This window comes from Ornithodoros turicata, chromosome 1, assembly GCF_037126465.1.
Source record: "Ornithodoros turicata isolate Travis chromosome 1, ASM3712646v1, whole genome shotgun sequence".
NCBI lineage: Eukaryota > Metazoa > Arthropoda > Arachnida > Ixodida > Argasidae > Ornithodoros > Ornithodoros turicata.
The window spans coordinates 114,408-138,738 of record NC_088201.1 but is presented as its reverse complement, the minus strand read 5'-3'; the positions used below and the strand labels follow the sequence as shown (position 1 = coordinate 138,738).

At 42.8% G+C, this 24,331-nt stretch overlaps 1 protein-coding gene across 4 annotated transcripts in view; it reads left to right on the top strand.

Annotated features, from left to right (window-relative positions):
- The first annotated feature begins 10,495 nt into the window (after positions 1-10,495).
- The window catches only part of LOC135377200 (poly(U)-binding-splicing factor half pint-like), a 61,712-nt gene continuing 47,876 nt past the window's right edge, over positions 10,496-24,331 (top strand). The window contains exons 1-3 of one of the 4 annotated variants that reach the window (XM_064609485.1): positions 12,467-12,497; positions 12,607-12,668; positions 23,483-23,563. Coding sequence is in view for 1 of the 4 variants with exons in the window: in XM_064609483.1 (XP_064465553.1) it covers positions 10,587-10,649; positions 12,428-12,497 (133 nt within the window). In the remaining 3 variants the exon portion in view is untranslated. Of the gene's footprint in view, positions 10,650-12,427; positions 12,498-12,606; positions 12,669-17,226; positions 23,564-24,331 lie in introns of those variants that run through there. The other 3 variants (XM_064609483.1, XM_064609486.1, XM_064609484.1) reach the window with 3 other exon arrangements.

The window sequence follows — 24,331 nt, the reverse complement described above, 5'->3', positions numbered from 1 at the left end:
TCAATCCTCTTATTAGCTACGGTGTGCTAGTGTACCATACCGCACGCGAATACCAGGTTGCCGTGTCCGTAATTTTGTGAGGTTGGAGAGCCACAAGAACTGCTCGCATGCAGTGTATTCTACCTAACATGGACAGCGCAGCAGCAGTGCGGCAGGCCAGGCTGAAAACAATGCCTGAAAATCTGTTCTCCTAATTCGTCTTTAAATTTTTCGAGAGGGTAGCTTCGTTCTCTTTGGCGGCCAAGAGGCCGCGTGTTTGAGATCCCTGTAGATAGGGCAATCGCTTTCGAAACTAAACAACAAGAATCAGAAAAGTAACGCTGTCTTATATCTGCGCAGAAGCACCATAGCTCATGTACAAAGCAGGTTGGTTGGTGGTTGGTAAAACGACAAGAGGAGGTTGAATTCGCGCATGCGAATTCTGCTACCCCCCCCCCCCCCCCAAAAAAAAAAAAAAAGAAAGGTCTTCCAAAGACATGAACGGGTTTTTCCGAGGAACCTCCACCGTGGGAAAACAGGCACAAGTGCAGGTGATAAATGTGAATCATGTGTCGCCCCCAAGATTTTTCTAGAATTTCTGTGAGATATGTTCAAAATTTAGTTTGCAGTTTATATACGTATATCCAGCACCGCGGGTCCCGTGATTTCTGTCCTCTTTTTTTTTCTTTTTTTTAATGATTCATTTGCTACAGCAATTCACATATAACATCGACTTAGTGAAAGTATACTTTATGTAGTAATTGTAATTTTAATGCTTTTCATATCTTAGGGCTCCTCTTTGTCCGGTTTCTCGATAGTTCTGTCTTCCGACTTTCCAGCTTTCTGATAGTTCGGTCTCATGATTTTCGGCCTTATATGATTGCCACTGCTCTTGAACCCCGGATCCCGACAGCCTCGAAATACCCTTATCTCGTGACAGCTTCTCCTTCCAACTGGTTACAAAAAGTGAAGTGTCCATAACCAAAGTATGTTGATATGCAGATTAAGTAGAAAGGAAGAGAGGCAGATAAAAACGACAAAAACATAAGAGAAGGCGACAAATTGTCTTCGATCAAGAATACTTCTTTATTGATACTAAGGTCACAAAATGATCACGATGATCGGGTATGTTTAGGGCAAATCGTGCAACACAGTCCCCAAAGAAAATGACAAAAATATATACAGAGTACCGAGAGGATAGAGAGGTAGCAAGCGAGCTGGTGGTGTAGATCCATAACACAGACAAGCTTGTCTGTGTTTGTCGTTTTTTGTCCCCCCGTCTCCAGTTTTTAATTTAGAGATAACCATATATAATGTAATTGAACCTCTGTATGCAGTAAGCAATCCATGCATGTAATGCAATCCCCTTTCGTGTATTTTTGCTGCAATGACATCCACATACCAGCATGTACCTGCCATAGAAAATTTAGGACCGTATTGCAATTTATTGACCTGTTACAGGAGGGTAAGAAACGAGAAATGTATGTGTGCCAATGGGATGGGCAGTCAGATCTTGCCGCTTTTCTACACGCATACAAATGATAGCTTAAATTGAACTGCGGCTTCCACTCGAAAAACACGTTCTTCCTAACTAACACGACCGTGCCGGCAGTGATACTGAGCGTTGTAATCGAAAAAAAAAAAAAAAAAACGTGAGCACTAATAAGTCATATTATGCTGGTCACCTACGATATTATTTTCAAGATTGTGCTCGTTTAGCAGCGCGATACGCTCGACCCATGCTGCTCTGCAACGCACAGGCGACTTCACCCCAGGGGCGGATCAAGAATTTTCCCGGGGGGGGGGGGGAGGGGGTCCGCTATGGACAAGTGCCAGGTGCATGCTGGGATTGATCCATTGAACCCTATGTTCAAGTCTGGAATTGAGGGGGGGGGGTCAGGACATCCTGACCCCCCTCCCCCCTAAATCCGCCCCTGCTTCACCCTACCTGGTTCTTCAGCAATCCAAGTACGACTTGCGAAAGCTGCTTGTATTTGCGCGATAACCCTGTGTGCATGCGGTGTTACATTGAAAAATGATATATCATGCTCACGGACAATTTCTGCTAAGTCACAGACCCAAAAAACACGAACATATATGTTACACATTTTCCATTGCATTAGTCGAGGTAACCCGGCTGCAATTACTTTACCAAATATTCGAAGTTTTCTCGGTTTGGGATTTTTCGACTTATCCCCTTCTTGCATACAGGGGTTCAATTGTCAACTGAAGGGAAACTATATACATGCCATCAGCACAAAGCTTCCCTGTCTGTATTTAAAAGAAAACAAAAATGAAAGAAAAGAAACACACGGTGCACCAAATTTATGAACCAGAGCGGGACGAAGAATCTGTTAACAGTAAGCAGAGCAATGTGCTTCCCATGGAGAAAAACGCCATTCCTATACCTAAACGTTGTTCGGCCTAGTTGGGCCGAGCTTGCGAAGAAGAGGGTTCGGCCAAGCTTTCATTGACATCGGCCTTACTCGGGCCAACTGAATACCGCCAACTTTGGGCCAGTATGTGACAGACCGTCGATCCTAACAAACACGGGGACCAGCATGCATTGCCGTTGGGGCCATTGTAGAACCAAGCTTGGTTTCTAGTCGGGCATTAGTTGGCTAGATAGCATCCCATGAGACACCAGCAATGATGGGCCAAGAATGGTCCAAATATAATAAGATTCTCAACCAACCATGGTAGGTATCCCATGCATCTTCTGCACCCCTCTACGCGATATTCTATTCTATAACACCAGTGTGCCTTACAACTGTATCTGGTAGGTGCAAAAATAAAATCCAAAGGTTGAAAGTGCTGCTGCTGGTCGTGTGTGGCCTGTCTTACCATCGTTTTGCCGCTATTGGGATAGATATGTACACGTACCAACCTGCTCGACAGCTGTTATTGTCAAAGGTTATACACATTACAAACGAGTAGGAAATTGAAATTCCTACTCGTTTAAGTAATGCTGTCCGTGTCACTATGGCTCAATGTATGAAGCTGGTTTTCACCTTGTCTGAAAATAATTTTGCAAGCTGAAGAAAAAAATGTAGAAATGGACTTGTATACATCGAATTGAACTACATAGACTAGCATCGTTGCTTGTTGTTTCGAGCAGCAGCTGCTGTTTCGGAGTTTCCTCTCAACGCTGGGCCAATATTGGCCCGCATTTATATGCCGGGGTTTGGGGGTTTAACCCCCCCTCCCCCCAAAAAATGTAACTTTGGTTAGGGCATTTGGAAGAGGGAGATGATAATGAAATCCTCCTCACCCATGTAAAGTCCCCATAGAACTCCTCCACAAATATTTTTGGGCTAGGCCACTGCTTTGAGCCCAACGCAGTTTACGAACTGGCTTCGTAGGTGACAATATGACGACGTCAGCCCAAGTTGCAGCGACTTGTGCCAACCAAATACCGATCTCCGGCAGATTTTAGGCAATTTTCACTTGGACTTTTTGTCTAGCTGGACACAAGGCTATTGAAAGATGAAACATTTCCTTGAGTTTGAAGAACACAGAAGACGACGAGGACGATACAAGACTCAAATACGAACTAAAAAAAAAAAAAATGTTATAGAGTACATCAGTTTTCTTGCACTATATTAATTTGTTCATACATGATCATGGTTTTCAATATAGTAGTGTTGTATTGCAGCGAAATTGTAAAAGCTCCTCGTGACATATTGCACCCGGACTGTTTCCACACGCGTGTCAACTTGTATTCTTCGAAATCTGAAGTATTCCTCATATATATTCTTGATACCTTTAACTTTTTACTGCAGAACCGGTTCCGAAGCGTTGCGTGCCTGTACATTAGAAAAAAAGAAAGAGAAAAAAAAGGCGAAAAACAAAAAAAAAAAGAGCTAGTAAAGTGTACAGTTTGGTGGAAGATGCCAGAAAACTGTAATTGCGGGAAGACATTACATAAGAAATAATTGTTGTACATGTATATTTTTCCTTTTATTAAATCGGTTGGACGTTCGGCGTCGTGGTGTATACCTCTCTCTTTCTTTGTGCTGTTTAAACACCGTACCAACTACCCCAAGTGTCTGCCTTACTTTGGATGCATTTGTAAATTTGAAACTTCGTGTGTTTTATTATTCACCTTGTCTGAAAATAATTTTGCAAGCTGAAGAAAAAAATGTAGAAATGGACTTGTATACATCGAATTGAACTACATAGACTAGCATCGTTGCTTGTTGTTTCGAGCAGCAGCTGCTGTTTCGGAGTTTCCTCTCAACGCTGGGCCAATATTGGCCCGCATTTATATGCCGGGGTTTGGGGGTTTAACCCCCCCCCCCCCCAAAAAAAAAGTAACTTTGGTTAGGGCATTTGGAAGAGGGAGATGATAATGAAATCCTCCTCACCCATGTAAAGTCCCCATAGAACTCCTCCACAAATATTTTTGGGCTAGGCCACTGCTTTGAGCCCAACGCAGTTTACGAACTGGCTTCGTAGGTGACAATATGACGACGTCAGCCCAAGTTGCAGCGACTTGTGCCAACCAAATACCGATCTCCGGCAGATTTTAGGCAATTTTCACTTGGACTTTTTGTCTAGCTGGACACAAGGCTATTGAAAGATGAAACATTTCCTTGAGTTTGAAGAACACAGAAGACGACGAGGACGATACAAGACTCAAATACGAACTAAAAAAAAAATGTTATAGAGTACATCAGTTTTCTTGCACTATATTAATTTGTTCATACATGATCATGGTTTTCAATATAGTAGTGTTGTATTGCAGCGAAATTGTAAAAGCTCCTCGTGACATATTGCACCCGGACTGTTTCCACACGCGTGTCAACTTGTATTCTTCGAAATCTGAAGTATTCCTCATATATATTCTTGATACCTTTAACTTTTTACTGCAGAACCGGTTCCGAAGCGTTGCGTGCCTGTACATTAGAAAAAAAGAAAGAGAAAAAAAAGGCGAAAAACAAAAAAAAGAGCTAGTAAAGTGTACAGTTTGGTGGAAGATGCCAGAAAACTGTAATTGCGGGAAGACATTACATAAGAAATAATTGTTGTACATGTATATTTTTCCTTTTATTAAATCGGTTGGACGTTCGGCGTCGTGGTGTATATCTCTCTCTTTCTTTGTGCTGTTTAAACACCGTACCAACTACCCCAAGTGTCTGCCTTACTTTGGATGCATTTGTAAATTTGAAACTTCGTGTGTTTTATTATTCATCTCCGGCTAACCTGACACGATATACTTTCAGTGAATAGCAGCACGACGCTCTTAAGTTGACCACCTGGCCATGTTTTCTACCAAATTCTCCAAATTTCTGGATTTTGCAGAGGATTTGACAAACCCGGATTTGAAATGGGATTTGATTTGGCATGAAAAAAGCAAATAAGCAAGAAAGATGCTTCACTTTGTTTTCCATAATATTAAACGGGCTAGTACTACGGGATGCATACATTACTATGGTTCGCCCTACTTTGGATTGTGCATGTACAGTATGGGATCCGTAGGAAATGCTTTTAATTCAGGAGAGGGTTCAGATTATTGCGGCCAGATGAGTTGCATGGATGTTAGTATAAGCGAGATAAAGTCAAGATTAGGTTGGGATAGTTTGTCGACAAGGAGACAACAGTTACGTTTGCAATTTTCAGATAATATTATTCATGATAAAATTAGTATATGACAAAGGAACCTCCATCGTACATATCGAGATTGATCAGTGCAGGAAAATTCAGCCCAACGGATGTATAGAGCTTATTTTTTCGGGGCCTGAGTACCTGTTGTCTTAGAAATGTGTGCTTTTTAATTTTTCTTTTTGTATGCTGTACTTATTGCTTACTTTTATTTGTATGTATTCACGCCACAGTAATGTCGTAAGACGTTGTTGCGTAAGAGCAGAAATAAATAAATACAAAGAAAAAAACTATAATTCTGGATACATAATGACTTCATTGCTTCTCGAAAATAAAGACTTGACTTGAATCCGATTTGTTCCATCAAATCCATATCACGGTGCCTCATGATGACCCGTGATAAACATAGTGGTGATACAAATGCTGACAAATTACAAAGTGCTAATCATGCTTCAGATACACTTTCAACGTTTCGAATATGAGCGGGCTTCTATAGCCATGACGACGCCATGACGGCTTCAACTGGTTTCAACGACTTCAACCTTCAACACACAAACCCAACACACTACAAAGCAGGCAAAAAGTTCCCAGTATTTCAACAACGCGAAAAAGATCGTCCGTGCAACATTCGTGTGAAAAAACAGGCCTATTAATAAACAGTACAACAAAAATAGATGAAATTGAAATAATGGCTTCATTTTTCCCGCGGAGGCAACTAGAATGCAAGGCGTCCCACGCAACAGCCAATGAAAAGTAGGAGCTACATTTTTGCGCGGAAGCACCTGGAAGAGTGAGTGACGCGGCAATGATACCCCTCAGGATCTAGCGTCTTGTTAAACACCCCCCCAACTGTGTCACATGCGCAAAGGAGCAGGATACGGAAATGTACTGGATTGGTAGATGATGTCGTATATGTGCACGAGCGGGGCAACAGAAAGCTTTTTCTACATTGAAATTAAGAATAACCTATTAGTACACACACAAGCCAGGCCCATGTTGTAAAGTTTTTCTGTTTACAACCGTACTTCTACTGTCAACACCCAGGATCGCTCGCGCCTCATGCTGGTGGCCTTGCCGATGGGTCTGATTTGGTATTTTCGCTAGTTTTCGCTACCAGTTTAGATATACCTTGGGGAACGCACTGACGCAGCCGTGGATTCAAGGAACGTATGAAACAATGGATTTTTCTCTTGTTTCACATTTTCATCGTTTCTAAACGGAATCACGGTCAAAATTCAGAAAATAGCCCAAAACTAGCCAAATAGCCAAACCCGATTTTTACCCGCCAAATGCGAGCAATATTAGCCAAATTTGGCTATTTCTAGCCAAATCTGGCAACCCTGGCGACGCGTCGAAGTTCTAACTAACTTCCAACTAGAGGTGTGCGCCGCCGCGCCGGAGCGCCGCCGCCGGAGGTCGGGACCTCGCCGTCGCCGCCGTACCAAAACTGTTGGCGCGCCGCCGCCGCCGCCGCCGATGTTGAAAAATCGGCGCGGCTGTGTAACGTGCCCATTTTGATCCACTTTTTATAAACGAATATCTCCCATACCTAATATTTTGTTTGTTTTTCTTTCATCTTAGGTTCCAGGCTTCATTTGTGGTGTTTTTAGCAGTGACAATTTCATCTCCTGATATGCTGTTTATGCTGTTTCGTTTCATTGTCGACCCTGGAGGCACACAACTCCAGGAAAACTTGTCATTCAATTCTTGCAGGTTGTTTGCCGGTCATCCACCAACACCATAGCACTGGTCATTATCCATATACAGGGTGTTTTGTTTTTTATTCGTCACAGAATTTTTGTTTAAAAAATAGCGGGACGAAATACATGCCGCTTTTGAGTTGGTCATGCGAATATTATCTCGAAGAAAGTATGTAACTATAAGATCATTAATTACCTCAAATTCATTAATTCTTTAATTAAGGAATTTCGCGTGAAAACGGGATAGCAGAACGGAAGATACTCATCGTTGAAAGCCATTCCATGTTTAAGAAACTCTTAAAGGTACTGTAAAGCAGCACCGATCAAATGTCATTTAGTGTGGCTATTCGATAGTCCAAGCCACCACGACAAAAACTGCGCAAGTTTCATTCCAATCGACGGTGCAATTAATTAGAAAATTACAATTAAAGATTACGGGCAACACTGTACTAGGTATTCGAAATGATTCCGTACTCCTGCAACATACGGCGGCAACTACATTGCATGCGTATAACACTGGGCCCGACATAACAATCCACCATAAAATCCGTCCCTGCAATTCACACAACGAACCACATCTGAGGATAAACGGATAAGCGAACTGAAATGAAATGCTGAGCCCTTGAAAAAAAAAATGTGTCAGACGTTCAAGAAGCCAGACAGCTCGGAACTTGTTTGTTCACAGAGGTTCACGGAGAGAGTTTGTTCGTTCGAAAGAGGCCGCGAAGAAAAGGAGCGCGCAGGCGCAGTAGAGAAGTAGGGAGAGCCTCCACCGAACAGCGGCCAGCACTGGGTTACTTCGCAAAAAACGCTGTTAACAGGGGTTCCAGAATGCATAGGTAAACAGGGAAACTAATATTATGGTTACTAAAATAACGAAGTCCCGATGTAATAGTGTGTAATACCAATTTTCAGTGTTGCCCGCTGTACAGGGGGTTGCTTGACACCAGGCGTCGCACCGCTCCGCTCCGCCGCATTTTTCAGAGCAAATTAAAATTATTTATAGCGCGTTGTCGGTCGTATGGTTCCGCATATGGTATTTAGAAGCAACAAAGTCTCTAGTCACATCACCGGCATATCATGCTTGTCTACTGCTTTACAGTACCTTTAAACGCGCACGTGTGTTGAAATATCCGACGCTGAATGTCGCTATGCAAATGAGCCGAAACAAGAAGTACGCCATTTCCGAGCGCAGAAATGGCGCGACCTTCGCCCTATCTGGGTTGGAAAGCGGTCTATCTGACCAACAGATTAGCGCCTACACCAATCAGCTCGATCGCTCCAAAGCACTTGGTCCTCTCACGTGGATTGCCCGTCGCTCTTTCTGCGCTCAAAAAGTGCGTAGCAAATAGTGCAATTTCTTTGTGCCGGCGAAAAGCACATAGTCAGAGAGGGTGTTTTCAATCGCGGAACTGCGGAGCTTATAATGCGCGCGAAGCATGGCAGACTCAGCCCACTCGTTCTGGACAAGTTTATACTGTAAAACCCTTTAATTTCGCGAGACCTTAATTTTCGCGAATTTTGCGAATCGAGAAAATTCGAGGAACTCGTGGAGTGCGCGAAATTTAGTTGTTGCGAATATATCCCTACTCGATTCGCGAAAATTTAGGGCTGCGAAATTAAATGATTTTACAGTATTTATTCGTGATAACTACAGCCTCTGCAAAAACAATGACGTGGTGGGTGCGCCTTATGTCATATCGTTTGCTAACGTTCGCATATTTATATGGTTTCCCAAAAAGAGCCACTGGATCAGTGGACAGAGCTTTCACGCGTCGCCGTCCTGTGAACATTCGATCAGCACTAGCTATAACTGTTACGTGTAGTTGCCATTAAAGGGATGGCTGGTCGTTCTGATTATCTATCTATCTTGTTTTCTCCAGCGCTTAACGCGCGCGACGAAGTTCTTGGGCGACGACCTTCTTGCGAAGTGCTTTACTTCTCCTAATGTTCCTTTGTGTGTACGGTTTTCTTTCATAATACTATCCAGTGCTCACGCACTTGTTTGGTGCAAGGTACAGTAAATACTGCCACCGTCGCGTTGACTATGATGGAGAAAATACCCCCACTCGTTGTTACCCCCACTCGAGTTGTTCGTGCGTCCCCGTTGGAGAAGAGAACACGGGGCGCACGCCGATATGACAGCATCGGCGTGACGCCGCTGATGCCGCCGCCGCCGGGCCTTCAACGTGCTCTACGCCGCCGCCGAAAAAAATGCCCACGGCGCACACCTCTACTTCCAACTGCCACACCTGCCACTCTCGCTTCTCGCTCCGTCGCTCGCTCTCTCCTCTCCCTCTCGCCGTTTGAAGTTTGAATTGCCGTGGCGTCTTCACATTGCATCAGCCTCTGCAATTACATTTTCTTTTTTTGTTGTCGTCTTTCTTCTAGTATTTAGCTTAATTTTTGTTGTTGTTGAGATGTATTTTTTTACATTACCCTGGTACTTGACCCTGGTAAGCTGACGATACAGCTCAGACACAAAGGCGTTATTCAAGTCGTGCTACACGCCGTTACGTAGGATTCTTTGTCACAAATCAAACCAAGGCACAAAACAATACCAATACATGAAAAATTGTGACAATCTTGGTCTCATTATGACGTAATACCGAACTTGTGCGCAAAGGTAATTCAAAGAAATGAATGTGCACTTGCTTCCGTAGAGAGCACCGTGTACCATGCTAGCAATGCATGCAGAAAAGCTCTCGAGTGTTCGCACATATATGACAAGCAACGATCAACGCCTGCAGCGCTATAAATACTCACAATCTCCGTTGCCTCCCATTGTTTTCTATGGGCGCACACTGCGCTTTAGGGCCTCCCAACATGGCGGCCCGAATGCACGCCTCTCCCCCGCGAGCCCCTCTCCCATGCGCTTTATAGATAGAGATCAGTGTTTTGAGACCGGGCAAAAAAAGTGCTAGCTGGCAAATTCCGAACGCTCGGAAAGCGCCACGCGAACATGCGAGATTGCTTCATTTTGACCAAGCGAACATGACTGCTCGAGATCTGGCAAAAAAAAGTTGCTACGAAATGACCACCCGAATTCGCCATAACGGGGAGCAGGATACGGAAACGTACCCGGGTGGTAGATGACTTCGTATGTGTGTACGAATGGGCCAACAGATAGTTTTTTTCTGCATTGAAATTGTGAATAACCTATTAGTACACACACACGCCAAAATAAAATCACTGCGGCTCGGCTCTACTAGCGCCACTTAGTCGGGTTACCGCTCTGGCGTTGTGAGCTCTTGTTAGTACTTGCGCGTGGTTAAATCGGTCTTTTGAAAGTATTTGCTAAGAATGAACTCCGTCTTATCGTTACCAAACGATATTGCATTGTCAAATGGGGGGACACAATCACAGGTGAGGCTCCTATTTCTGCATGTAGGCGTTTCAAACCAGCGTCTTTTGGTGGAGACGCCATCTTTGTCTAAACATATTTGTCAAGAAAGATGGAAGAAAGAATTGTAGTACTTCTCATCGAATGTGTACCGATCGGAATGTATAGTCTGTTTCATTGGAACAGTTGTCCTGTTTGCGCAGGATGGCCTTCAAACGTTAGTGTCCAAAAGCAACACGAGCATAGCTTTCTCGTAGAAATGATTGCTGCTGTCCAGTACCTTGCTGATTCCTATGTAATAAGCCTCTAATATCTATTGCTAATGTAAGTTTAGAAACTTGCATGTCGATCGACAATTGTTTTACGCAATATTACATTATCATACTTGAAGCCTGAGTGGGCAATACAAACAGCCACACACACACACGAGGTCTCGTGTGTGCGGTAGTTTTGTCTTGCCCAGGCTCAGGCTTGAAGTATGATGGAGTTAGTCCACCAGTTAGCTTGTACAGTATATGCCACCCTATCACTTAGCAACATTACACGTATGCTACAACGCAATACACAGCGTTATGTCTTCATGCTTTTGCATTGTAAAAATACAAGCAACATGCCGTCTTGCACGAAAGCTTTCTGATACTTGTTATGCCAAACCTCCGCAGTAGCAAGAATGAGAGCTATGTTTTGCATACGAATGGTGTCGTATCTGCCTTTCGTGTCTCAGAGCCAGTTCTACCTGCATTGAATGATGGCAGTTTAAGTATGCAACTGAGCGTTGTGAGGCTTGTATTATTTTTGCCCTTGTGTGTTTAATTGCCTCATCCACCACAACTGCAACAATTCCACCTGATTTCTGTTCCTCTACCCCATTTGGGTATGGTGAAACTGTTCTCCCACTTTCACCCATATGTTTTGATCAGCAGTATACATGAAAGACTACAGAAGCATTATAACAATGTGCGGATCCAGGATTTTTTTAGGGGGGTTGGGGGGGTCTTGGACAGCATGCTTTCGATCACAACAGAAATTGAGGGAGGGGGTCAGGACATCTGGACCCCCAGATCCAGATAGCGTGCAGCACAGCTGATACATTCCTGACAATCAGTATTGTTGCTGCCCATGCTGCCAGTTTCAGAGTTGAACCTCTATGTGTGACGTGTGAAAGAAGCTGAGCCAGCAAGACCCGGATATTGTTCATTGCACAAATGTATCGTTCTAAGCAGACTGCCTGTTCCGGTGTCACATATACAAAGCACTCTTTCCGGGTAGCAACTCAGGAACAATTATAGTTGCGTCTACAGTTACCTTCTACAGGCATTAAGGGCACGGGGCACCAAAGTTACTTACACAACAAAGTATCTAGTTACTATCCAATACTGTGCACAACCACCAAACATTTATTGGAATGTGGCAGTTTTTCTACGCCTTGGAAGAATTCTCGTCCATTCTTGTATCACATTTTGGATGATGCCATTTGCCATCAAAATTGCCAGCCTCCCCTTCAATATCTGATCCAGTTGCACACAGAAAGGTCTTGATGTGATTGGTGATGGATTTCAGTGGCCTAACACATAACGTAGCTGTGGTTGAGACCAATATAAACATTGGACAAATCACAGTTGCATCCTCAACTGCCATTCTTTAGGAAATACACATTTCTGCTCACGAAAAATGGGTCAAGACTTGTAATTTGCATGCTACCTGAACACAGCATATTTTGAAGCATAATCAACAACAACATAGCAATACTGGCTCTAATGAAATTCTTGTGCCATACACTGAATCATTGTCATCCTCGTAGGAAGACCACACTCCTGATATGGAAAGCCCACCAGGTGAGGAGCCACTGGCCAAAAAGCCCTTCCTCCCAGGTACATCTGCTCACCATTGCTCTTTTAAATGCGTCCCCTTTTTCTCATAATTGAATGCACATCTGTGAGAACTATGGCTTGTGTGGCGGTCTCTGCTTGTATCTTGTAGCCTTTCCACTTTGGAAAATCATAATCCTGGAAATAGGTTTACAAGCCTGCATCGACATCAAGGTAAACAGGAGGATCTGTTTCTGGCTAACGGTCATCTTACGCAGGACGACGCAAAAGGGGTAACCCTGTCGCACGCACATTGTTATTTTGTCACTGGATGCCTTCGTTCGCCTCGAACTGCTAAACAATTGCATCTTGCTAGCTGATGTCATACTGCAGTGCCGCCAAGGAAATCTGCTACTCAGAGTAGCCTACATAAATACAACCGTTGATATAACTGGGCAGTGGTAACTTGTGGTTGTGGTAGAACATTCAACTGTAATGAACGTTCTACGAGGAGGTCACCTTGGTTGTACTCAGCCATGTGTGCAATTTCTCTATGGCATGATCACACACGTCAAATGTCAGGCTTTTGTGCATTTATTGAGGCAAAGGCTGAACCATGCGTGCTTTTGTCAATGTTGGATTTTTTCTGTCTGCAGAAGATAGATGTGGTTAATGAGCCCTGTTTATGTCACCCCGTAGCATTCACTCATGTAAAAAAGGCTGTAAAGGAAATTTGCCCAGAATGAAAAATATCATGCACGAGATACAGCAGGGAAATGAACCTCCGTACGCTCTGTGACCCTGACAGCACCGAATAGGGTTCCCTACATATTCAATAGATGGCGCCAATATGACGACAGATCGTGTTTCGCTGGATAGCTGCTAGGATACAATGCAAGTGTGAGAAAGGTCTATCTGGTTTCCTCCTCACTCCTCCTTGTGCCAACCTCTTCGGCACTTGATCCAGCTTACAGGGGGGAAGAGGAAGACTACGGCTTTCCCAAGTGAATCATCCTGAGAAAGGTTTACGCAGAGTTCGAGGTAACTCGTTACTGTAACTAAGTTCCTTTTTTGGGTAACTTAACTCAGTACTTCTGAGCCGTGGTAACTTTCAGAGGAACTCGTTCCTTTTTCAGGCAACTTTGCCAAAGTAACTTAAGTTCCAAGTTACTTTTAACTCGCTTTTCACTCACGTCCACATATTTTCTTGCTTTCTCTCCGGATCCTTCGTGGCATTTTTTGCCATAAAACGTGATATTCAATCAATGACAGTATTTTATTCAGGAAGGAAGAACCGCTGCGATTGAAATGAAGCTGAACCATTGGGTGCTCACAGGGAGTAAGATGCAAAGCGTTCGAATAGACCTCTACCAGAGAAACGTCATCATGACTTTGGTAGACGGACTGAAACCGAAACTAATCTGAAGGAGAGGGCTGGGTTTCACGAATGGGCACTTGTTCACTGCCTCCGACTGAAAGAAAAGCACGACCGAGGGTTGCGTCCCTTTAAGGGACCATATCGTAATCCCCTCAAGACCGTGGCTTTCGGGCGGGACCTTGTTCACCTCTAGCTTCGAGCGTAGTTTAGTGCTACGAAATTTGTGGCACTGTCGAACACTATGACGTCATTTGTTTACAAACAGGGAGCGGTCTATTGTTGGACATACACGAAAACGATCTAAGCGTGTTGCCACTCCTCCGCGGGCAACTGAAGGTCTACCTCAACTGCTCACACGTGCTGCACCTGCGCAATGCTGTTTTGTGTCCGAAGTAACTTGGAAGTAACTTGTTGTTTCTTAAGGAACTCAGTTACTGCGAGTTACATTTCAGGTTGAAGAACTTCGTTATTAACTTAGTTACATTTTTCACACGGTAACTTCACTTGTAACGAGTTCTTTTTGACGGGTAACTTCTCAATCTATGGGTTTACGTCCCTCTGCAAATTGTAACATTTGTCTCCTTAGATGGCACTACATGAAACTTGGGCGCAGAGCCTCTGCTTTGGGGCAGCCATGCTTGGCTGTCTCTGCACGGGGTGACCTTGAAGATCGGCTGAAAGTGACTACCGCGGGCTCTTCCCATGCCTATTCTTTGTCCTTACTGTTGGCCATTGCCGTTTTTTAAGTTTTCTCTTTGGCATAGCTACTGAACTGCCACAGAATGCAGCTCATTTTATTGGTTGCCCGCTGTGGGCTTCCTTTTAATTTTGTTCTTGGACATTTGAAGGCATTCAAGATCTTTCATAGGTGCTCAGCTCAGAGGTGCTCAGCTTTCGTGACCTGGCATTCAGAACAAGGTAAAATTGATGTCCACAAGAAAACGTTTATCTTTAAAAAAAAGGAACTCATGAAGATGAAGCTTCTTTGTTTTTTTAACACGTGGTCGTAAAGTTTACGGTTATGTGTAAGCTGCAGCTCTGAGTTTCAGGTTGATATTGCCTAAAATAAGAAGGGAGGTGTATGATGTGGTAAAAAGGGGGCAGAAAAATTTTGAATTGAGGTGCCCATTGACAGAATTCTGCCTTCCTTATAAGTGAAGAAGTGCCCTATCTGCCAGTGGGCAGAACTTCCTCTGTTGGTTAAAGGGGTTGCAACAGGTCATCTCAAGTTATCCCAGATCAGTGTAAGAAAAACGGTGCTTTGCATCGATGTGAACCTCCATTGAAAGTTTAACAGCTGGGAGGGAAATAGAAACAGAAAAAATGGACACTGCGGATACCGAAACTCGCGTAGCTCTGGTATCACAGACCTCACAGCCACCAGTGAGGCAGCGCATGAGAAGTCACGGGCTTACAGCTGCCAGTGGGAGTGGACGCAAATCTGAGGTCTGTGACGTCTGCGCTTAGGTCGGGAGTGTGTTGGAGGGCTTGTATCTTGCTAAGTACGACACATAGAAGAGTGATTCTTTTTTCCTCTGTACTCTGGCGTGCAATACAATGTGTCCATGATGTAATGAACCCCTTTAAGGCTTGTCTTTTGAGCTGCACACGATAAGAGTTTTGATATGAGCACTCGAAACAAATACAGAACTAATGTCCGCATGATGTTTATTTCAAATAATTTAACGCATCATCAAGCCATGTTTATAAATTCATGTAATCAGAAGGTAGAAGACCCATATTTAGGATCCCCCACCCCCTCCCAGAAAAAAAGGATAAAAAGTAAAGAGGGGAATATGTGTGTGGCTGTAATCCCCGTTTTCGAATACGAGAAAAACAAACAGATACAGGGAACCGAGTGGCGCTGTCTAATTCAGTGGTTCCCAAAGTGTGGTCCGTGGACCCCCGGGGTTCCCGGTAGTGTTTGTGGCGGTCCGCAACAATCCAAGACAGCCTGAAGCCCATCTTGGCGAGTGCTGCTCATGTCATCTCTGAGAGGGACGATATTGATATATGACGATATATGATACTAAAAACGGCCGAAATATACTATCATCTCATTTCCTGCATGGCTGTGCCCTGTTTGTTTGTCCTTTTCTTTCTTCACGTCCCTTATTTATGTCCCTCGAATGGATTCTCTGTGGTGTAGGGGTCCAACACAACGAGAAGTTTGGGAACCGCTGCTCTAATTGATCTGCCTGTTGATTCACTGTAAGAATCTCATCATGCTTAACCCGTTGCATTCGTATATAACGCGGATGATATATATAACGAACTGAAAGATATCAGGTGTAATTACATTGAAGCAGTTAGGCGCTGTAATCTCAAACCATTTTTAGAACTGGGGAGCGACCTGATGCTTGTGGGCCCTGTAACAAAGGCAAACGAAAAAAAGAAAGCATATTGGACATGGATACATTTAATCGAATGCCGAATTGATGGCCGCCATTTCATCGAATCTCTTTTTATTTCTTCCGATACATTTTATTTGGTTGTGACGGACCCCACTGAGACAAGCTTCAGCTCGGGAGGGAACCGGTTGCAGGAACATGGCGGAGTCCTCGCAGAGCAATACGGCACGTGAAATAGAATATTGAGGGTTCTTGGTATGGTTTGAACTGGCTGTCTTGGATTGGACAAGTGGGAATATGTTTAGAATTGACCTCACTTCTCGATATTACGACAGCAATAATGTATAAGCAATCCCGCATTCTAAATGGCTGATGATGCGCGACGTCAAAATGACGCGTCGCTATTGTCGCCAGGACATCGCAGGGCTGGGCATGAGGGTGAAAGAGTGCAGCGAGTATTCAGTCAGTTCGGAGTCATTATTTACTTTTTGGCAACAACAATTTTTTTTTAAACGGTCACCATCGGCAGCATGCTACAACGCATTTAAAAAGGTGTGCCTCATATACCTGTTTATTGCCCCTTTAAATGATTTAATATAAATATCACGCAGACAATAGTTCCGTATTTGTTCTGAGTGCTCATTTCAAAACACTTATCATGTGCAGTTCAAAAGACAAGTCTTAACCGATAGAGGAAGTTCGGCCCAGGGGTAGATAGGGCAGTTCTTCACTTACAACGAAGGCAGAATTCTGTCAGCGGACCAAAGGGCGTTTCAATTCAAAATTCTTCTGCCCTCTTTTTTATCACTATCATACATCTGTCTTCTTATTTTAGGCAATATCAACCTGTGTCTCAGAGCTGCAGCTTACACAGAAGCATAAACTTTGTGACCACGTGTTAAAAAACAAATAATCTTCACATTTTTTAAATTTTTTTAGTACATGTTTTCTTGTGGGCATTGGTTTCACCCTGTTCTGAATGCCAAATTGCGATATTCCGAGCACCTCTGAAAGATCTTGAATGTTTTTAAAAGTCCGAGAACAAAATGAAAAAGGAGAAGGACAGTGGCCAACAATAAGTTGAAGGAACACACGTGGAACGAGCCTGCGGCACTCGCTTTCTGCAGAGTTCCGAGCACGATTGCCCCAACAGAGCTGCCAAAGTTTCATGAAACGCCATCTAAGGAAATGACCGTTACATTTCGCAGAGGGGCATAAACCTCTCCCATTATCCTATCTAGGGAACCTTGTCACCTTCTGCTCATGATGACTCACTCAGGAAAGCCGTGGTCTTTCTCCTCCACCTGTAAGCTGGGTCATGTGGAGGGAGTGAGGAGGAAACCCGATCAATCTTTCTCCCCAAAACAGAACACAGCTTGAATTTTGGGATAAACCATAGGTTTACACTTCTAGATATTCATTCGCCATCACATTACGCTATGCCTTACTCACAGCCAATTGCATCATAACAGACTACCTATTGATTAGAAATGTAAATGACGAAAAGAACAAGAAGAAGAAAAAAAATGTGTATTTATTTTCATTGCACTGAGTTAGAAAAAAGAGACATACATAACATTTCTGGACGTAATTTTTTTCATGGCATCCTCAGTTTGGTTTTCGTTTGGAGAGGGCAGTAGCATAAACATTGCCTTTGTAATTTTCTGCTGGCAGGTACATGTTTTGTGCATTTTCTCTTTGAGCATGGCCAACTTTCACAAAGCGACTCATTTGCGGCACAATGCTTGGAAACTTTCAACCATGTGCAAACCGTAGTGTCCAGTGGGGGTCTACAGTCTTTCTCCAGTCTACAGCTATTTCAGCTGTACTGTTCCATGTAACCTAAAACTCTAGGAAATACTGCCGTTCTCTGTATTTGATGGCATCATGCTTCACTGTTTTCCCCTGAACATTTTCGGACATTTGACATCTCCTACTGCTGTTCTCAAGTTGTGGGCTCAAGCATGGCCAACTGCACGAGCACTTGGTACAAGTTGCTTAAACCTGTCATCTTCAGTGAGGGATATTAAATATTGTGTGCTGTAATTTCAGTGGACAGAATCAATGTACAGACTGGCATAACTCATGATCAAGGTTGTCTTGCGATGTAAAGCCAAGAATTATCATTTAGTACCAACATCAAAATCATAACCCATTATTGCCCATCATTGGGCATCAATATGACATTACAGATGGCAGATTCAAGCATGATGGCCATCATGCGTGAATTTGCCATCCTATGAAATCTACAACAACAACATATTTATGGTCTGATTTATGATCATATGAAATAGATATTTATCGTTTCAACTTGTTTGGGGCACTATCTTATATGTAAAAAATTTTCCTCTAAATTGCATTTCATCTCTAGAAGTAGATCCAAGACTTGCCGCCAGCAGCACCTTCAGCAACATGCCTGCACTTGACACGAGAAATCTTGCTATTGCTGTATGCTATGTACGGTGTTATAGCTGTACAAGGGTGTACAATACAGTGAGCCTTAAAACTGAATCTGCAGACAGAACACAATTTAACATGTGGTCTGGGCTCACCTCACAGTTTCCCAATGTACCTGGCTTTTGTAAAAAAACATGTTATCCAAGAAATGTTTAATCCTTAATATCGTTTAGCATGGCTCTGTCACCACATTATTTTATACTAAATCTGTCTCCTCCAAAATTTTGTGAATTTTTGAAGGCACCGCTGTTTCTGGTTTGACGTGTGTGACCGTGGTCAACATAGATAGCATATTGTCAACGGGTGCATCTGCTGCAGTGGAACGTCAAGGCAACAGACAAACTACTACTATAAGCACGTGTTCTCTTCTTGAATTTTGCAGGGTGCAGCGCACTGTAGCGCTCAAAAGCGTGGCCCCATGTAGGTCCATTCTGGTGCTGGCCTTCGTTACACGACACTTTCTTTGTGTGTGGATGTATACTATTTCAGCATCCCCTGTTGGAACTCTTTGAGTACATTCGGTCAGAATCTTAGGGAGCACTCTGGCAATGCACTTGAGATTCCAAACTTGCGCACAAAACAAAGCTCTTGTTGTTCGATATGTTTGAAAAACACTTCTCTGAAACTTTTTCTACAATTTTGGTTTTCGTTAAGGTGCTGTCTAGATGTTTTCTTTTTTTCTTACACACATTCCCATTGTCTTGAATGTTATCATTTTATGATACAATCTGAGAATCAAAGTGGATAATACATACTCAAGAGAGCTGTGACAGCCAAGCAAAGAGTTTGTGGAGTGCACGTCAAGTGTGTGTGCATGTATGGTGATCATGAGAAGAAACTTAGGAGAGAATGTGAAGAGAGTGAGTTGAATGAGGCCACTTGATCGGATAGCAGATGCCAGCATAGCATAATTTGTTAACACACTCGTCCGACAATCGAGAGATTCGGTTCCTGCTGCTGTCTGGCTTTTTCGAGGACTGCCATTGTTCAAGATCTCCTGGTTGACCTTAGATTTTGGTCTTGCAACCAGAAAACGAGCCCAAGAAAATATAACCTCGTGAAGGATAAGATGTTAAAAATGCCCCATGAATTTACCCAAAAATAATATCAAGAAACATAGAACCCTAGCTGGGTCCCAGATGGGGTGTTAGGACCTTGTTCTTTCTGAGACAATATTTTTTTACATTTTCACTGAGCTTGTGCTGCACATACTGGAAAGGTGTTGTTGTATCGAAAGCTGATAAAATGGGGAAAAGCGTTGTTAACAAAATTATTCACTTAAGTATCACTATTATACATGCGTCTGCATCAAGTAGAGTGCTGCTCACAACATTCTTGATCCACAGAAAGCCTGCAACAATTGACTGAAGCAAACCATGTGACCCTGTATATCCACATGACAAAGGACTGAGAGGGGGGACATTAAAGGGGTTGCTACACTTGGTCACAAGCTATTCTGGATAAATGTAAAATGCTGTTCTTTGCTTGATGGTGAACCTGCAGTACATGTTTTATAGCAAAAGGGGTAATATACATAGTATAGAAAACCGGCACTGCTCATGCGGATCTGACGTCACTGGAGTCCGCCGGTGAGGAAGCGCTAGAGGGGTCACATGCTTATGACTACCAATGGGAATGACCGGGACTCTGATGTTGAATATGTGTGTTGAAGGGTTTATATATCGCCAAATTCGACATGTAGAAAATTGTTTTTTCCTCACCACCTCTATCAAAGTGTCACAACCATTTTAAAGGTACCATGATGTGACCTTTGAAAATTTTCAATTCTTAGGTACTTTTATTTGAAACATGTTGGGTTATTGCCATATTGCATTCCATGCGGGTGCAGTAGACGAGCAAAAGAAGATGGTTGCCTGACACCATTTCCTCACTCCAAGCCAGCAGGGAAGGTGACATCTAGACGTGTGTGTCAGTGCGGTTATATTCGTGGATCTGTGTGGATAGGATGCCTCTGCGGATCTCCTCATTTTATCCACAAATAAGCATTAGTGTCTCTACCAACACTAGTAGGGGGAGCCATATTCCAGAATACGCTGTGAATCAAAAATAGTGTTACTTGCATTACTGTGCCTTTAACTGCAGTGACATTCCTGAGAAAGTCTGTAAACTGCAAAGCGTTTGTAACGTAACATCTATGTCATAGATATTTTTTCCTACAAGTCCAGTAACCGCGAATGTGCAGCTATACTCAATATCCATGCTGCAACAACAACTTTATTGTGAGATGATGAATGGGGACAATATCCATGCAGATGCGGATACACCTGTTTCATCTAAAGAGCTTGTGGATGCCATGCGGACACTGTCTGTCTTATCCGCACCCATCTCTAGTCTTATCTAGTTTCTCCATTGCACTGGCAGCAGTTGGGTCGCACCAGTTGCCTTTTTTGGCCATGGTTTTTAGTTAATATCTCTGTTGTTCTAACGTATGTTTGGATCATACTTCTCATGGCGAATGCATTAGAGATGCTTACAAAGGTTTTGTGGGTCTCACCATAGTGCCTTTAAGCAAGCTTTTGGTTTCTTGAGGGCATTGCTGGAAGCACCCCCTAGCACTACCAGTATGGGAATAACGTAACGTGACTCGGAGAAGGCCAGTTCTTCTAACCGCCACTTGTGTGCGTGTTCTTTTCTATTTGTTCCAGAGGCCACCCATTGATACCGCAGGTGTTTCTTGGGAGCAGAGCCAGCCAGTGCGTTTGGGCGTCCAGTAGTCGGTCACAGTTAGGGCTCGCACTTTTTCCCTATCGGCTAAAAAAAAATTTTCGCTAGGTTAACTGTCATTGGTACTGCAGCTCAGCTCTGATTGACAAGAAATCGTACCAGCACATAATAGTAGCTGCAATAATTTGTTCATGTACACTTGCAATTCTACACATGTACTATTCTTTGTCAAGAGCAAATTCTAGCTGCTTAGCAGGAATTGGGAAATTGTATGTAGCCCTGGTGGTGTCGGACATTGACTAGATGTTCCTGTTGGGTCTAGTGGATAATTATTGTGGGATGCATGTCAAATTAAACTTCCTTATTTCTGTTTTCTCTTTTCTAAAGATAATTTTATACAAGCACAAACAATGTTTTGTAATTGCATCTGCTTTATATGAACAAACTTGCCCTACCCCCCTTTTTTGTGTGTGTGCGAATGTACAATTTTTGGTCAGTTCCTTTATCTGACATCTGTTGACCCAAATCGTTCAGAGAAGTATTTGTTTCTTAGGAAAGGAGAAAGCAAGAAATTTGGAGATACGCTCACGTAAATTGAGTTATGCAGTGGAGGTTTTGAATGGGTTCCTCGGCTGCTAAATCCAGCTGTGTATCTTTCGTGAACATTACAAAAGGCAAAGAGATGTTCAGTTGTTCTGCTTGTGAAAAACTGGAGGCACAATGAGAAAATAAACAGAACAGAAAAGCTAGCTTTTTTTTTGTGACACTCTTCCTGTTGGGTGGAGGCAGACTTATATTGCTGGTTTTCTCGTGCGTTGACAATACTTGTAACATGAAAATGTTGTACAGGACTGAATACCGCTCATGTTATGGAACCTCTTTACAAGGTGTCAGAACAAAACTGGTTTAAGTAACTCTTAAGTGTGAAATCACATTTCGATGGAAGCAATACGAGCCTTGCGCATTTGGAGTGTGCAGAGTAAACACGCACAACGTGCAGATCACATCGCAAGTTTACGCACTGTGGATAGAGGTCACTGTGGTGGTGGCACTCCCAGAAACCCCTTCCATGGTACAGATTAATAACACACTTCGAAACTAAGCTGTTCCATTATGATGAGTCGCTCTGGTTATATATTTTGTGGGGTTGCACCATACACTGCCTGAAGAGGCATTTCAACTGTCCTTGAAGGCACTGGTTATTCATAGGGTTCTGCGTTTTCGCCATTTGCCGAAGCGCGCCGAAAAACACCAGTGGAATATTAAAAAAAAAAATCCATCATATTTGGAAAAGCTCTTAATTATAGTCTTGCATAAGATGCTACATGCGGAAAATGCCAGTATCCGAGGCATCACATTTTACTTTTTCCTTCACCTTGTTTCCAGGTGGAATGCAGAGAATACCACCCTGCGGAACCGCTAGCCTCCAGTTCAGAGAAAAACCTTCCCCTGTAACATTTTATCAGTTGGTAAAGTACATGTGGAACCCTCCAACAAAGGAAAGCTTCCTCAACTAGTAATGACGACCCTTCATGCTTAGATCGGAAGTCATCTCTTTGGGTTGGTTAGCACAAAACACCATGGTAGTCTCTTCAGCAGCTCCGAAATGGGATTGTTAACACAAATCTTAAATCTGAATTTGAGACTAATTTTATTCTCTGCGAAGAAGTGTTTTCTATCATTCTTTGTGATTAGTATCCTATGGACGACTTGCGTATGAGATTTTTCTTTGGTCATTTAGTTATATTTTGTGTGGTTCGTAGTGAAATAGCACCTACCTATTTAACTCTCCCTAGTATTATATCTGCCAATTTTTTAGGCAAATGTTTTAAAATGCCGAAAATACCAGAATTTGTCATGTCATTAACACTTTTGTACCCGTAATGTTGGTGGTTTCTTTCTTTTTGACTTGACCACATACCTAGTCCCAGAAAATTTATCCCAGATGTCCTTATAAATTCCTAAATTCCTCCAGTTGAAAACCCAAGGAATCCCCTTTGACAAGAATCCACAGTTCTGAGCTTCCATCTACGATTTATGGTTTGGTTCAAGTCACCTTGTAACGAGGTTGTACCGTTTCTCGACGTATTCCGCAAGCGGCAATTTTAGCTGTGTATTTCTGCTGCCTTGTTGACCTGTGTCTTTTTTTCTTCTGTGTTTTTCTCTATGCCCTGTAGTTGAGAGGCAAAGCATCTCAAGGTGTTGACATGATGCAAAAGGTTGCAAATGGGGCAATTCGTGTGACTGGCCAGCCACCGGTAATGGCCCCCTTCTCTTGTGTTCTCTTGATATTCCTCACTTTGCTCTGGGGCAGAACCTGTGGCAAAAGGATTTAATATCCGTTTAGTCCAACTTAAGAAGACGGATAGTTGTTTGTGGCCCAAGTTTGAATATTTTACTCTCTCCAGTGCCTTGGAATGCCAAAATTTCCCCTCATTGATCCTCGCCAAAAATATCGTCAAGCAGCAGTTTCATATTCATGCCTCATAAGAAGGAACCAATTGCATTTCTTTTGCATTCCAAGGAAATAAATCTTTCCACTTGAGCACAGTTAACCTTCTTACACTTACATCTTGACCACACTTAGTTGTCATGTTGATTTGATTAAGTTCTTGAGAACTGTCAGTCTGAAATTTTTCAAAGGCAGATATTTTTTTTTACATTTCAGTTGTTTTAAAAATTGTTTGAGTTGTTGAGCTACAAAACTGTTTGACGGGATTATAGCCTAGTACTTGAGCACTCATGCTAATAGATTAAATGCCTAATGTTATTGTAAATAGTGAAATGTGTTTCAATTAGTAATGTTGATTGGATAGTGCCCATCTCCGTTTAAAACCTTTCACTAATTCACATTTAAAGCATCACAAAAATTTGCTTTTTTTGTTCCTTAAAATCAATCAAGTATTTGAGATCTTTGTTCCTGAACCCATTGAAATTTGAAGATTTTTAGTCTAAGATAGCATTAGTTCTCATTAACTGGTAGTATTTTGACTGTGAACCCCCACCCACCTACTCCCCAAAACACT